The sequence below is a fragment of the Emericellopsis cladophorae genome (assembly GCF_022114955.1).
Source record: "Emericellopsis cladophorae strain MUM 19.33 chromosome Unknown NODE_1_length_1489480_cov_119_871856, whole genome shotgun sequence".
Lineage (NCBI taxonomy): Eukaryota > Fungi > Ascomycota > Sordariomycetes > Hypocreales > Bionectriaceae > Emericellopsis > Emericellopsis cladophorae.
This window is the reverse complement of record NW_026250926.1, coordinates 503,230-518,193: the sequence shown is the minus strand read 5'-3', so window position 1 is coordinate 518,193 and position 14,964 is coordinate 503,230. Positions and strand designations below refer to the sequence as shown.

The 14,964-nt window shown below is 54.9% G+C and overlaps 1 protein-coding gene across 1 annotated transcript; it reads right to left on the bottom strand.

Annotated features, from left to right (window-relative positions):
- Positions 1-12,603: 12,603 nt before the first annotated feature.
- J7T54_006037 (uncharacterized protein) lies at positions 12,604-14,142 on the bottom strand (the record flags this gene model as incomplete). Its single annotated transcript, XM_051503092.1, has 1 exon — positions 12,604-14,142. One exon carries the CDS (start codon positions 14,140-14,142, stop codon positions 12,604-12,606), a length of 1,539 nt encoding a protein of 512 aa, XP_051366559.1.
- Between the last annotated feature and the right edge of the window lie 822 nt (positions 14,143-14,964).

The window sequence follows — 14,964 nt, the reverse complement described above, 5'->3', positions numbered from 1 at the left end:
GACTGACTCCTTTTCCTTAGCGACCATGAGGATTGGGCACAACATGCTCAGTCTATATCTGCACGAGATTGCCTTGCGTACAACCAACCACCGCGCACCGCACATTGAGCTGCGTCCGCCATTCAATACCGAAAACTTCAAGGAAGGCGTCGGACTGTCGACTGAGCCCCTATCCGCATCGCACATCAGCGCCGTATCGGCTTGCCTGAGCGCTGTCGACGGCATCTTCACCACCTTTCTCGGCATGGACGTTGTCGAGATTCGGTACCTGCCCCTCTTCAATCTTGTCCGCGTTGCCTACGCCATCGTCATTCTCATCAAAATGTACTTTTCCGCGTCAAGCCCAGGGTCGGAGCTGGGTAAAGTTATCAGCAAGGGCAACCTACGGGTCGAATGGTACCTCGACGCCCTGTTGGACAAGTTCCGCCAAACCGCGGCCGACGAGCGATGTCGTCCCGCGTCCAAGTTTCTCCTTGTCGTGTCGATGCTCAAGAGCTGGTTCATCAAGCAGGAAAAGGCCGAGCAGGAAGGCGGTGCTGCCAACGCGGCGCGGAAGATGGCGCCTCACGAGCAGAGCCATCATACCTCCAACCTCCACGTCTTATCCGAGGTCGCCACGAGTAATGCCTCACCGGCGAGCAGACCACCGCATGCGTCACACACCTCGGCCTTCCGGCCTCCCCCCCAACCACCGCTATACTTCAACCAGGATGCCACGGCGACAGAGACACCACCGCGCTCCCAGCGGCAGCAGCATCAGCATCAGCACCAACAGCAGCCGATGCAGCCGTTCCCTGGTTGGCCAGACCAGCAGCAAATGACGCCGCAGCAAATGGACATGAACCTCATGGGCCCTGCCATGGGACTCGACATGACCAGGCCGGCCCTCGCGCCAGAGTCTCAAGAGAACGGGGCGCGGATCATGATGGCCGAGCCGTGGTTCGGAGACGTATTCAGAGGCTTTCACGAGTTCCAGGAGAATACTGGACCCTTGTTTCCCTTCTGAAAGGATAAATCAATCCGCCTTTGTACGCCAAACCCTCACAGGTTCTGCACACTGCATTGTAGTACATTTGTAGGCTAGCTCAGGCAGCACAATGGACGCATAGCGATCACGGGATGACGTTTCCTTGTACACAAAAGTAAACTTGCCATACTCATTCTCCGATTTAAAGACGACACAGCGTACACAGCATAGTAACCTAACTCGACCGCAACAATCCTTGCGCCTCCCGAAGTCTCCCTCAAACGCCTGGTGTTCTGTTGTGTCGCCGAGCAAGGTCCAATGGAATCCCGTGCCATCGCAATATCGAAACAACTGTCGTCTCGTACATGTGTCTTGAGAATAGTCGAGATAGCAATACTTGGTCACGATCATCTTCATCATCATCGTTGTCTTCTTCCTCTGCTGCTGCGCAATCATGCTCAAGGGCTCCTTGCTATAGCCCCTCTTTGTCTCTCGACATATCCGTGTCCTGATAAATCCGGTATCGTAGCAAGTGTTCTTCCTGTACGCGAGCTTGCCATCAACGCCGAGACAAGCCCAAGCCAAAGTCAAAGCAAAACACACAAAACGCCAGAATTGCTCGCTTCCATCAAATCAATGGGATGTGCATCAACTCCCCTCAATCCATGTAAAAGTCGCCCTTGAGAATGCGCTCCTGAAACGCATCGGGCTTCTGCCTCTGAGGAGGGGACCGCGGCTTCGCCACAGGAGTCTGCACCGGTGGTGCAGGCAAGTCGGAAATGGACTTGGCGCGGTCGTGGATGGGTGCGCTGGCCCTTGGCGGCGAGCTGCTGGCGAGGGAGAAGGACGGACGCGGTCCTTGTGTAACGGTGCTCTCGGCACGAGACCTAAGCTGCTCGGACCAGTTGAAGCCTTGCTGGTCTGATCGAGCGACACTGTCAGAAGGATTGCTCTGTGTCTTGAAATTGCTTGCCTGCGGAAGAGACGTCGCAATGCCAATGCTGGCACGACGGCTAGCAGCGAGGGTCGCAGCGACGCTGGGCCTTCGGATGGGTTGTGCTGGAGGAGGGGAAGATGGGTTGTTATTACCATTGCCAGGGCTGCCGCCGGGGCGGTATCCCCTCACGGCGGAGCCGCCAAGGCTCATGCGCCGCGTGAAAGGAGTGGTCGGGGCGGTTCTGGCGCCCGCTTCATCGTCTTCGATCGCGTTCTCGTCAATTGAATCCGAGTTGTTGGAGTTGGTAGACATGCTGCCGCGCCGGATGCCGAGTGAGGCGGCGCCGCTCTGCGAGGCTCCAGACAAACCGAGCGTCGTGACTGACAAGCGGCGGCGATTCGCATCGGCTGCGGTGGAATTGGGGGGTCCAGGGAAGGCTGGCCCAGTGCTGCCAGACTGAGGGCCTCGTTGGAACAGGTTTGACAGAGCGGCCTGCGTGATGGAGCTGCGGCGTTGTCGAGGGTTTTCAGTGTTGGGGCCGTCTGTAGACATTTTATGTCGTGCGTGATTTACGGACTGAAGCAGACGAAATGCGAAGGATTGATGGGGGACTTTGGTTGCGTTTGCAGCCAAAGATTACAATAGAGCTGCTCTTCAGAGCGCAGGCAAGCTAGCCGACGGAAATGTAGTCGTATGCTTCCTTTGAGCGCAGCGGTGAAAGAGGCATCAAGGTTGCGTTGGGGCAAGTGCGTCTTTTGACGGCGATGGGTGTTGAACCGGAGCTCAGTCAAGAAGGCCGCAGTGGTCTGATGTACTTGTATGAGGAGGGGTCTCACAAGGGTCCGAGTCGATAGGACCGTTCCGTCACAATTATGGCGCGATTTGAAGGGGCCGGATGCCGTCGCAGCAGCTTCAGTGGTGGGTGCGTGAGGTGATCCGCTGTCCGCTGGATAAAACACAAGTGTAGTAAGTTGGCAGTAAGGCGATGGACGGAAGAATAGAGAAAAGTACGAGGAGAAAAGCTTGGAGACGGAGGGAAAAGATGAAGGGGGGCCAGAGGTAAAAGTACCTGGTAAGTAGACAAGGAGGGAATGGTGAGCTGAGGTAAGGAAGGGAAGGTATGTGATGGAGTGGGGGATTCTAGGCTTGCACCAGCAGTGTGAGCGACCAGCCAGTCCCAGTCTCAGCTCAAGTGCAGCAAATGACACGGCTTCTTCGAGATCGGCCTGCACTGAGTCGCGGAGCTGCAGCCGGTGCGTCGTGCGTGCGTATCTGGTAAGCTAGGTGGCATGTGTTTGCGTAGCGCGAGGGACGTATATGGGGATGGCTGGCTTGATGGACCCTTGGGATCGACAGAGCCTGAGGTCCAGTCCCTTGTCGCTGTCGCTCCGCCCGCAACTTGTGATTATTATGGCGCCGGCTCGACTGCGTGATCGCGGCACACACGCTCTGCGCCAGTCCACTTGGAGTACTGGTCTACTGTGGCTGATGGCGAATTCAGTTCGCTTATGGCAGCTCCAGTTCACGGTTGGTGTGAGAAAGCTTGTGAGGTGAACAGTCCACGCAATTGCTCGGGTCGCTTCGTGGCGTGCTGCTTTGAGAAATAGCTGATGTCGATCGTGCAACGCAATGACGGATCAATGTGACCAAGGGACCACGATGATCAGTGGACACCAGTCGTTTTGAATTGATTGATGAGGTGGCCTGTGATCTCTCGACTGCGCTGGGCGGTCTTCCGGGATGATGGCGGCGAGATCGGTCGGCCAGGGCGAGAATCCATTCAGGTTCGTCGACGGCGAGTGGGTGGCATCTCGACTGGAAACGGCAGAAGGTGGTGACGTTGAGCCGATGCCGGTGGCTGATGGTGGAGATATCGCAGGTGGGGGTCTCGAGACTACTTAGCTTGCCTGGTGGCTCTTGCCCTGAATGTCTTCCTCGTTAGCCTTTGCCGCAACCACTCTTGTTAATCGAGGCAAACAGGCAGAGTGAGTACAGTAATACCAATGTATTCCGTAGCAATCATGGGTATTCAAGCTCTTGCCATCTACAGAAGCAGATTTCGCCATCACGATGTCGTCCGACAAAGTGTGTTGACTTATGGCCACCACCATGCACATGGCCAACCCCTACTGCAATGAGCTAACGCGGCAAGGTCGCAGATGCCATCCCAAAAGTCTGGGGTCGGTGGACGGTCTTTTGCGGGGTAAAGCAAAACACTCGCACGCTTTTCCCATTCGCACAATAAGCTTCACATCATTCGTCCAGTAATTCATAAGCGACTTCCAAACCTTCTCGTATGCACCCACATCGTGCACGGAGACTTGCGTACCACTGTAGTGTGCTTTTTCTCACAAACGCTCCCTTTGTCGATCACCTTGACACCCAAAGTAAAGGTGAGACGGGATCGACCCTGATCCAATACACCGAAAGTGCGCGTATCTTTCGTCGCGATAAGAGATCGATTGCTGGGCCAAGCCAGCACACCGCCGCTGCTTATCATTTACATATGTATTCCGAGCAAATTCATTGCTTAGCAGTACCGGGCCGTGCTGGTGTCGTCGCTACGGACGTGGCAGACTGGCGAAACGACCACCCCTCCACTCCAGTCCTTGTCATGCAACCTCCACGTCGCCCGCGCCACAAACACCGACAAGTATCGTGCATGTTCACCCCGCACTCTACAAGCCCAAACTATAGATCACCGCCCAATGAGCATCGTACACAGCCGTTATCGTCGCATTCCAGGACTTCAGTCCTTCCGTGCTGTTCCACACAATCTTCATCTCAACCCCAAGTCTTGCATAGTGCCGGCCCGGGAGGACGCACCTGGCGCCACCACGACTACTTGGCGGCATGCACCTCCCCAGAGCCATCGCGGTCTGGACTCTCCGGTGTTTGCTCGTTGCACGCCCTCCTGCAGCTCTATCGCCAGGAGCACGTTGCCCGCCTATTATAGTAAAGCTGACGAGGATGCCGAGATCCCTGCCGTGACCAGATCAACGTTCCCATGTCGGGTCTGCACCACCGTTTCTTGCGCCGCAAAGGCCACATCTTCCACTGTCAGCTGTGTTTCGGTAGCCAGTGTCTTTGCACGTTGCACGATCACAACGCCAGCTTCCGGACGTCACAGCAGGGTCCAAGACGTTGGCGCACATCGCACAGGTGATGGCGTCGGTCACATTAGCATAAGAACACGTCGAACATGCCGTTGTGGGTGTCTCTTCCTCTCCAGTGTCACCGTGTGATCCTGGCCGCGCCGAAGCTCTTGTTCCCGTAAGGGATGCTCCTGGTGGTGATGTGATTCGCTGGCCCGGCCCCTGTGCTGCAGGCTGTGGTGCGGACGGTATGCTGTTCAACGAGGACTCTGTGCTGCTCCTAAACTCCCCTTTGACTCGTGTTGATTTTGGTGAAACATTCGCGGTCCGCTCGCGTGCAGGACCCTGTTCACTCTTCGTGGTGCTCATGGGGATGTTGGTTGGTACACCGTCCTCCAGATCAATGGGCTCCTTTTTGACCCCTCTGAACACATCCTGCAGCTCCTGCAGCTCGCCCTGGACTTCGGGATCATCGGCCTCCTCGTCCTCGCAAACCTTGATCATTCCTCTGCCCTTTTTGTCTTTGATTGGGTGGCCGTCAATGTCAACAGCATCCTTGGTGTCAGGGTCGACGTCTTCGTAGGCACTATCACTGTCTGAGGCCGTTTCATCATCGTCGTCCTCCTCCTTGACAAAATCCTCCTCCTTCACCTCTTTCTGTTGCTGAAACCGAGCGAGAGCAGCGGCAGCACGGAGATCACGTCCTCGAGCACTGCCTGCCACACGCGGCTTGCCCTTGATTTTCTTTCCCTTCTCCAGCTGGGTCTTCGTCGCCTCGTCAGCCCCAAGAGATTGACCGGCCACACCGAATTTCTTCTCGATGCGCCGTTGTTTTCGTTCCTGGTAGCTTAGTTGGGGCTTCCTGCCTCGCTTCCGTCCCCTCGACCGGTATGTCCCCCCGCACAGATGGTCCGGTAAGACTTCCCCCTCACGGACTGTGTCTTTCTCCCACATCCCCGTCTTCAGGCCCTTCCCTCGACCCCAAATCCCATCGCCTGTATAGCCTTTGGCCCAGAGACCGCGCATTTGTGCGGCGTAGCCGTTGCGTACAGCCCAAAAAGCTTTTGAGTGGTTCATTTGCTTGATATGTGCGAGCTCGTGCATCATGACCATTTGCACGTAATCAAAAGGGAGCCACCGGCCTGATGACGGCGATTTGAGGACCAGCTGGATGACCTCGCCGGCATTGAAGTTACGCCCAACAAACTCTCGATTCGGCGGGAATTCTTCCAGAGACATGACGTACAGATGGTGCTCACGCATTAAAGGCACTGTTCGGCGTTAGTAATTCCTTTGCAGAACGATGATTACGGATACACCTACGGCACTGGGCTGCGATGCGCTCGAGGAAGTCTTGCCCGATCGCCTCCTCCGGCCCACTGAGTGGCTTGATGAAATTAATGTTGTCATTTGGACGGGACTTCTTCACATTAAGGCGCTGTATACCCCACGGCATCGTATGGGCTGACTTTTGATCAAGATCCGACTTGATTTCTGCAAAGTTCGAAGCGTCGTGTGGGAAAAGATGGATAGTTTGTGTGACGTATACAGTGGTGACCGCGTTAAGCGAATCGCGAAAATAAACGCGAGGTCACGTGCACATGTAGCAGGTGCGAATGCTACCAAGTGTCCTCCAAGAGTTTAGACTCCAGAGTCCAGGCTGCTGACATATAACATATCAAATTGCCACGATTGTAGTTCACTCAAGTCGATTGGGAAACTACAGATTATCTGCTTGCAATAAGCCACGTTGTTCCTGCCGTGCCTCTGCATTTGCGATGGCGCTTTGTACTGCACTCGTCAAATCAATGTGCAGCATTGGCATGTCGAGGCTGCTCATCACTGCCCCCTTGCGTTTTTTCTTCGAAGACGATCCGGGCGAAGATTCCTTCTCTTCTCCATCTGAATCATCGCCAGGCACCTGAGGGAGTGGCTGGTCAGGAGCCAGCTCCTCATCTCTCGACGAAGTTGGATGAAGTCTGAGTTCCCGCTCGTTGGCGTCATTCTCAGCGGCTGCTGCCGCCGAGGAGTTCCCGCCGATTTCCGCAACGCTAAAGATGGATTTCCACCGGTGGTGCAGGCCGTCGGATGGCCTTGTTGGCACACCGAATCCACCAGCGACCAGAGCGCGCTTCGTCCATCGGTTGTTGATACAGGCAATATGCCAGTCGACCACATCCGGCGAAGCATACATGTCGAGCTGATTTCTGACGTCAATGAGGCGTTGCACTGAAGTGATGTCGACATGATTCACGGAGCTGAAGTCCAAGACGATGGCTTTGAGAGTGGGGAGTTCGTCTTCAGCACTCGGCTCTTGTCGAGATTTGGCGGACTTTCGAGGTCCGGGATTGTTCCAAGGCCGATCTCCTGGACGCTCAAAGAGTTCGACGCTGGTACGACGAGTACGCGCATAAATGTAGTCGGCGAGGTAGTCGAGGGTCGAGTTGGCGTTTGGATAGTTGAATCCCTCGGCAAACCGATAAATGAAGATGCCAGGGTGAGGGTTGCCCAGAGAAACACTGGGGTTCGATCCGTCGCCGTGATCGATGGGCAAGTATACATTTCGCCCTGCAGACCCGTCTGTGGATGCCTCCTCAAATGTTTCGTATTGACCGGCCACCTCACGGTGATTGTCTCGAATGACATGGTCGCCTATGACGGAGTGAACCTTGATCTTACCCAGGAACTGCCCACGGGCTTTGAGGATCCGATAAAGCAAGATCGCTACGGAGCAGCCGACGGTGGCGTACAGGCCGTCTTCTATGTGGGAGAAGACGCTCACTACGACGCCTATGAGGAAGATGATGCAGTCCACAGGGGAGACGCTCCAGAAGTGGTAGGCCGTTTTGGGAGGAGTGATGAGGTCTCCCACAGCATGAATAATTACAGCCGCGAGTACTGCACTCGGGATGAAGAAGAAGATGCCGGTGAGGAAGTACGTGGCCAGTAAGACGACGGTGCCGGTAAAAAGACCGGCGGCAGGCGTGCGTACGCCAGCCTTTGACTTGATGGCAGTTCGGCTGAAAGACCCGGTTGACGGATACCCACCCAGGAAAGGTCCGATGATGTTGGTGATTCCGATGGCGACCATTTCTTGAGACGGGTCGATTGAATAATTGTTCACTCGACCGAACGACTTGCCAATAGCAATGTGCTCAACGAGCATGACAATAACCGTTGCGGGTAAATATGACGAGAACCGGCGAACAAGATCAGCGTTGATCATCGGACTGCCGACTTTCCGGAAGCCTATTACTGTGAGCGTCATAAAATCATGGAACTCCGAGTGACTGGCCTTGAGGGACGTTGCCCAAGACCTCGAAAGCTGGGTCTTCCCTTCTCTCCCGATTCACGACAAAGCTGATAAAAGTGTACAGTATGATTACAGAAACGGTCCTCATAGTGTTGATGAAGAAGATAAGATGTCTTCTCTTCGGGAAACGGACAGCGGCCTTGCTCAGCCCATTGCGAACCGAGTAGAGCAAACAAAGTGCTGACAAGCCCATTGCGGCATCAACCTTGGCCTCGGACAGGTGTGCCAAGGTGTTGATGATAACCTCGTAGGGGGGATCGCGGTTGGAGAACCCCTTTACGCCGAGTAAAGCCGGGAGTTGACTTGCCGCGATGGTCACAGCGGATCCGGTCATGAAAGCAGACAGACAGGTGATCGATATCAAATCCACTATCCATCCCCATCGAAGAAGCCCAATAGCTAGTACAATTAGCCCCGAGACGATGGAGAGGGCTGCGGCTATGGTGTGGGCCGGCATGTCGAGTCCAGATGCATGTACTGCGTCGACGACGTTGCCAACGAGTGTCGACAGTACCGCCACAGGGCCGATGGATATGTCTTTGGACGTGCCAAAGAGCCAGTACAGCATAACGCCCACAAAGGACGAGTACAAACCATACTGCGGATCGAGTTTCGCTAGCATGGAGTATGCCATGCCCTGCGGAACGACGACTGCCCCGACTGTAACTCCCGCAATCAGATCAGAGGCGAGCCACTGCAGATTGTAATGACCGACCCAAGACAGGCATGGCAGCAGCGATCGTGCGTAGATGAGTGTCTCGTCAAGAGATGGCACCTGGCCTTTCACCCACTCTGCCGTGGTTGGCGAGCTTTCGAAAAAGAGCTCACTTGCATGCTGTGCAAGCAACGGCTCGTCGCAGACTTCTTCATCGCAATGCGTGCTACGCGGATTTTCGAGCTCGATCCCCAAAGCCCCCGCCAATGCACGTTGCAAGGTGCCAGTGCTGAAAACCATGGTGGCGTCAAGTGAGAAGCCCGATGGAGAGATGAAGGACGAATGTGTGTCGCACTGTCGACGGGAGGACAGGTTCGGGATTCTAGGCCAGCATGCCCTGCGATCATGTCGCGTCTGTCCACATCACGCGTGAAAATGCAGAATGTGCGTCGTGCTGCTTTCAACCACGATACGTATTCGAAGTAACAAACAGAGACGGTGGGGAGTGAGGGCGGGCTGTCTGTCCTCTGATACAGTCGAGGTATGTACCTGGTACTCGTAGACAGGGCATGCACGTAACGAAGCTCGAGACGAATCCCGATTGATGCATGCGTGCAAGCAGCACGCGCCCGTCGATGTGGGATGCAAGGCCCCGACAATAGTAATGGTGAACCAAAGTGACCAGCCAGACACATGAGGATCTTGAGGGCCACTTTCCATTCGCAATGTGGGATTCGTATCGTCGCCCGTGTCTTCTTCACCTTGACTGACATATCTCACCAAGCGCGACTCGCGGTTGAAGGTTTCGTTCTTCCCAGCCACCCCCGCGACATTCACACATTGAATCTAGCATCAACAAAGCACCAGTCTCTCGCTCAGATCTTGCCCTCTTCTGCCTAATTCAGTCTCTTCGCATGTGCTAGCTCTTGAGGACATCATTATGGCCAGTCCGCCTCGAGATCCAATTCCTTCGCTGAAACCGTCGCTTCTCCAGCCAGAGCTTCAACCCCCACCATCACCGCGGACTCATCGCGCCTTGCGACGTCTACAGTCCGCCCATACGTTGGGTGCCAGCAACCGGAACTCGGCTCACATACCCTCGTCGCCCTCTCTCATATCCCAGCAGCGCCAGCAACAGAGTCAGGGCGCGTCGAGTGGCCAGCCTAGCCAGCGCAGTGGCTCGCCGACGCGCAGCACCCGTGGTCGCGCTAACAGCGATGCTACGCCGCCGCTCGTCCACCAAATGAATGCCGTTACGGCTGCGAAACGACCTGGGAGCCGGAAACCCGTATTTTCGCACGGTCACCTGTCTCTCGACAAGATCATACGCGACGGACCGGCCGATGGCGACTATATCGGTGCGCTCGAGAGCGCGCGGTGGAAAGTAGTGGATGAGGGCATCAAGAGCGCGGATGACGGCATGGTCAGTTCGCAGGAATGACAATGGAAAAGAAGGGTATGCTAACTTTGCAGTCTACCGTGAGGATTTACGTATGGCTAGTCCTGCTCAACGCGCCCATCTTGTCCACCGACGACTACCTTGCCCTGATCCATCGAGGGGCCTCGCCTGCTTATTCGAAGATCCGAAACGACACATTCCGCACACTTACGACCGACCCCCTCTTCCGACGGCGTGTGAGCGAAGCAAGTCTGATACGTTTGCTGAATGCGATTGCTTGGACTATGCAGGACGCCCGAGATGAGGACCGCCTGTCTGGCCCCCGCAAAGGAAGGTCGTCAATGGCTAGGGCAAGCTTAGCAAGCAACGCATCCGACAGCTCGCAAGGACGTAAGTTTTTCCTCGCCCATTTTCTGACAGATGCTAAATGAGAAGAAAATGCAGTTGAGCCCGGTGTGTACGTGCAAGGCATGAACGTCCTAGCGGCCCCATTCCTGTATGCAGCGCGCAGCGAGGCCGAAGCCTTTGCGGCTTTCCACACCTTACTTACACGAGAGTGCCCTGGGTATATCCGTGGTGCGATGGATGGCGTGCATCGAGGTCTAGCGCTGGTCGATAAAGTCCTCGCCATCGTCGACCCCAAGCTAGCGATGTACCTGACCGCCAAGGGCCTCTCCGCCGAGATCTATGCTTTTCCATCAGTCCTCACCTTGTGTGCGTGCACGCCACCCTTGCCAGAGGTCTTGCGCTTATGGGACTTTCTTTTTGCGTATGGTCCGCATCTGAATATTGTGTGCATTGTTGCGCAGTTGACCATTATGAGGTCCCAGATTCTAACGTCAGCAAGGTAACTGACCTTTGTTTGGCTTGTAGCGCCATTGACTAACATAATTAGCCCCAACAAGGTCTTGAGGTCCTTCCCTCAGCTCAACGCCGATCTGGTCAAGAGTGTCACAATAGGGATTATCAAGAAGATTCCCGATGATGTCTACAACGAGATTGTCAATCACGCCCTGTGATCAGGAACACTGAAGAACGAACATTGGACCCACTTTGTGCTACATGAAATAACGAATTGGATGTCTGCTATGATGAAGCTTTCATTGGCGTCAGGTACAGGACACGGCTTTATCGCACGCTTGTAATTGGTGTTTTGGTTTAGGTGGGCAGGTGCCCTTGGAAAATGTTATACCGAATTGACACTGTCCCAGATCAGATCATGTCTGCTGCTTGATTTGCCCTCGCTTCTTAATCCACGCGAAGCAGACCGCCGCTTGGTGCAAACTGGGTGACATGAAGAACAAGGACGCCCATGCAACATTCAGTAGCCGATGAGTTGCCCACTGTCACAGATGAGAAGGCCAATATTGATTGAAGCGCTCGGTTAGACAAACACCGAGGTCAGTTCTAGGTCTAGAAATGCAAGAATGTACTATGCAAGGATATCTAATGCATCCCAAGATTGTCGTCCAACAGCGACAGAAACTCATCGCAACGCCAGTCAATGTCGCATGAAACATCGCTTCGCTCTATTTTATGTGTGGTGGCTCGTTCCAGAATTCTTCCTCTCTTCGCTTCCCCTGTGAGACTTTCCCAATACCCGATCCAGGTCCGTTCAATCATCGAATATCGTCAACATGGGTTTCTTCGTCCGCGCCCTCATCGGATGCGTGATGTATTGGTTGGTGGTTACGGCAAACTTAATGCGCTATGCTTGCAACGCGTTGGTGTGCCCGTCGACTCGTCAGCATTTGAGTGTTTGTTGACGTTCGTAGATAGACTGTAGTGGGCATGGCCTCACCCACCAAAGCTATGCACGCCAGGTCCTCGATGCGCCTTTGCGCTGGCGGATGAAAGAGGGGGCGTGGATTGCCGCGATGCATGTCCGTCTCGAGAAGAAAGCATACAGCCTCCGCATGCTGTACGATTCAATCATGCCGCAACTCAAAGCCCTGTCCTGGCGTTGTTGGCTGTGCTGGTGCATCCTCATAGCTCTCGTATGGTACTGCCCAAAACGAGGTCGGCCGTCTCAATTTCAGCTAGCTGAGGAGGATTTTGAGGGAACACTAGATGGTGATATCGACGCTGCGACCAATGATGGCGAACCGAATGGCCGCCAAGGGGGGGAACCTGGCGGGCATCGAGAAGCTTGAGAATGACATGACGTGGACTAGGTCGCCAATCTCCGTGAGCTTCTGCACAGGGTAGCACAGCATTTGTACTCCACTGGGGTATTTTCAGTAGGCAGGACAGCCGCCTTCGGCGCGATCGAAGGCGCTGGCAAAGAATTGCTGCATGGCGGTGTAATGGAAAAGAATGCCACCGAGGACCGCAGCATGCCACAGATTGTGACTGCCCCCAAAATAATCAAAACAGCCCGGGCACCATCTCTCTGGGATCTTGCTCGCGTAGACAACAGCGCCGGCCAGATAGACAAACAGTGATTTGAAAATAGGGGAGTAGAAGTCGTAGACAAACTCCACACTGTGCGTCCATGACAGTTGTAGCATGGGCATGAACCCTGTCAAAGCCAGGCCAACGAAGAAGGCAACTCGAGCCCAAGCCATGTCCGGCCCGTTAAACTTTGGGTGCCACGGCATAATGACACCTCCGAGGCCAAGAAAGGCGGACAAGCTCATGTAGATCCAGCGGCTGAGGGGATCGCAGTAGAATGCAGTGTACTCGCTGGTCATGATGGAAGCTGCGATGAGGAGTGAGATGCCCGTGTAGTCGACACAGGCGAACAGGGAGACGGCTTCCAGATCAGCGACAGCATTCATCGTATGCCAGATTGTTGAGCACACGAGTGTTACACACGCCATGACGAAGAAGACAGCCGCGACGAAGACGTCACTCTTGGTGCTCAGAGAGAAGTTGGGACTGCTCGGGTAGAAATACAAGGCCACGGCAAGGACCAAGATAAGGCCCAGAGCATGAGACCAGATGTTGAACGACTCGTTGGAAGGTCGGAAAGCCGAATGGACACACCCGACTTTGGTCGCGCTAAACCGGTAGCCCTTTCGAATATGCGGGTTGTTCCTCCACGGCGTAGGCAGATCCTCGTACATGATAAGGCCGGTCTCCTGGGCCTTGAGGATGGTCATCTGGATGTGCTCTTCCAGAGAGTACGCTGCGTCGCGCGCGCGTTCAAGGCCTTCGTGGACCACCTCGCGCGCCCTCTCAATACTCTCGTTTGCCACGCGTCGTCCTTCTCCCACGAAGGCGCCTGCTGCTGTGGCGGCATTAGCGAGCCCTCGCTCTCGAAGCTTGTACGCCCTGTTTTCGAAATCCGTGAGCATAGTCTCGAGAAGATCGATGCCCAAGTGTGCCTTTTCGTGGAACGACTCGGCAGCTTCTAGCGTCTCTTGGTATCTCGTTTCCAAGGTCTCTACCATGACCTGCAGTCGTCGTCGCCCCTCGCCAATGACTTCCTCGGAGGCGTGGGAGCACCTTGTGCGGACAGCTTGCAACGTTGCAAAAGCCCGTGCAATACTCGAGTCTTTGCTGAAGTCGCTGTGTGCGTAGCTTTCGATGAGATCCAGTCGACGCTCCAACTCGGAGAGAAAGAGGTCGACCTTGAGGAGTAGCCCCTCCTCGCCTTCCATGATGTGACCTATTATGGACTTGCGCCTCGGAAGGAAGAATGAGTGCCGTCGGAGTTGCGTTGGCCCGCTGCTACCAGGACGGCGTAAGTCGGTGCCAGAAGAGGCGGCTGTTGTGTCGTTCTGCGCTTCATAGGCGCAGGCCGAGGTGAGCGCAGTCGTAACGTCGCCCATATTGTCGGCGGGGTTTCAGCATGGACGCACTTGTGCACGGAGGGTCAGCGTGACTTTGCCGGGGCGATGAGCGAGAGAGGAAAAAAGAATCCGAGGATAGTGGCCAGACGTTGGGTCGCTAAGCAGCACGCGGGGTGGTGGAGGCGTCAATTGGTTGAGTTGGGATGGTAATCAGCGAAAATAGCTGCATGAGACCCAATTCCGGTTCTTGGCGGAAATGCACGGGGGCGAATTCACAAGCACAATAGAGAGTGACCAATAAGGCAGGTAAGTGGCGCGCGGTGTACGGTTATAGGAATAGGATGTTAGGGACGAGAAAGGTGAGTAGGATGAGTTGTGAATCGGGATCATGATCAGGTCACTCGGGTTGTTGTGGCGGGGAAGCGGATCGGGCGCCCAGCTGATGCCAAGCGCGAGGCAGCGAGGGACTTGTTGTTGCCCAGGGCTCAACTGCCCATTCAAGTGTCAAACCAATCTTGCTCAAAAAACCGGACCAATAGAACAACAAGATTCCATGTGATGGGTCGCTTTGGAAGGTCCAAGTGGGCTTCAACTCTCAACATTAACGCATTTAGTTTCCCTTTGCGGTAGACGTCCGCTAGCTCAATGCGAGCGCTTGATGCATTGCGAAGATGCTGGCCAGGTACTGGAAGGACACAGTATTGGAAAGTAATCGGATCTAGGGAGGAGAGAGGAGTCCTTGTGCTAACGATTAAAACCTGGTCAGACAATGGGAAGCTGACTACCTTATGTATAATTAAGTGCGCGAAGTTCATGAAAGCCGAACCTTGGCATCGGTTTTAGACTGTGGAGAGAGTTGTC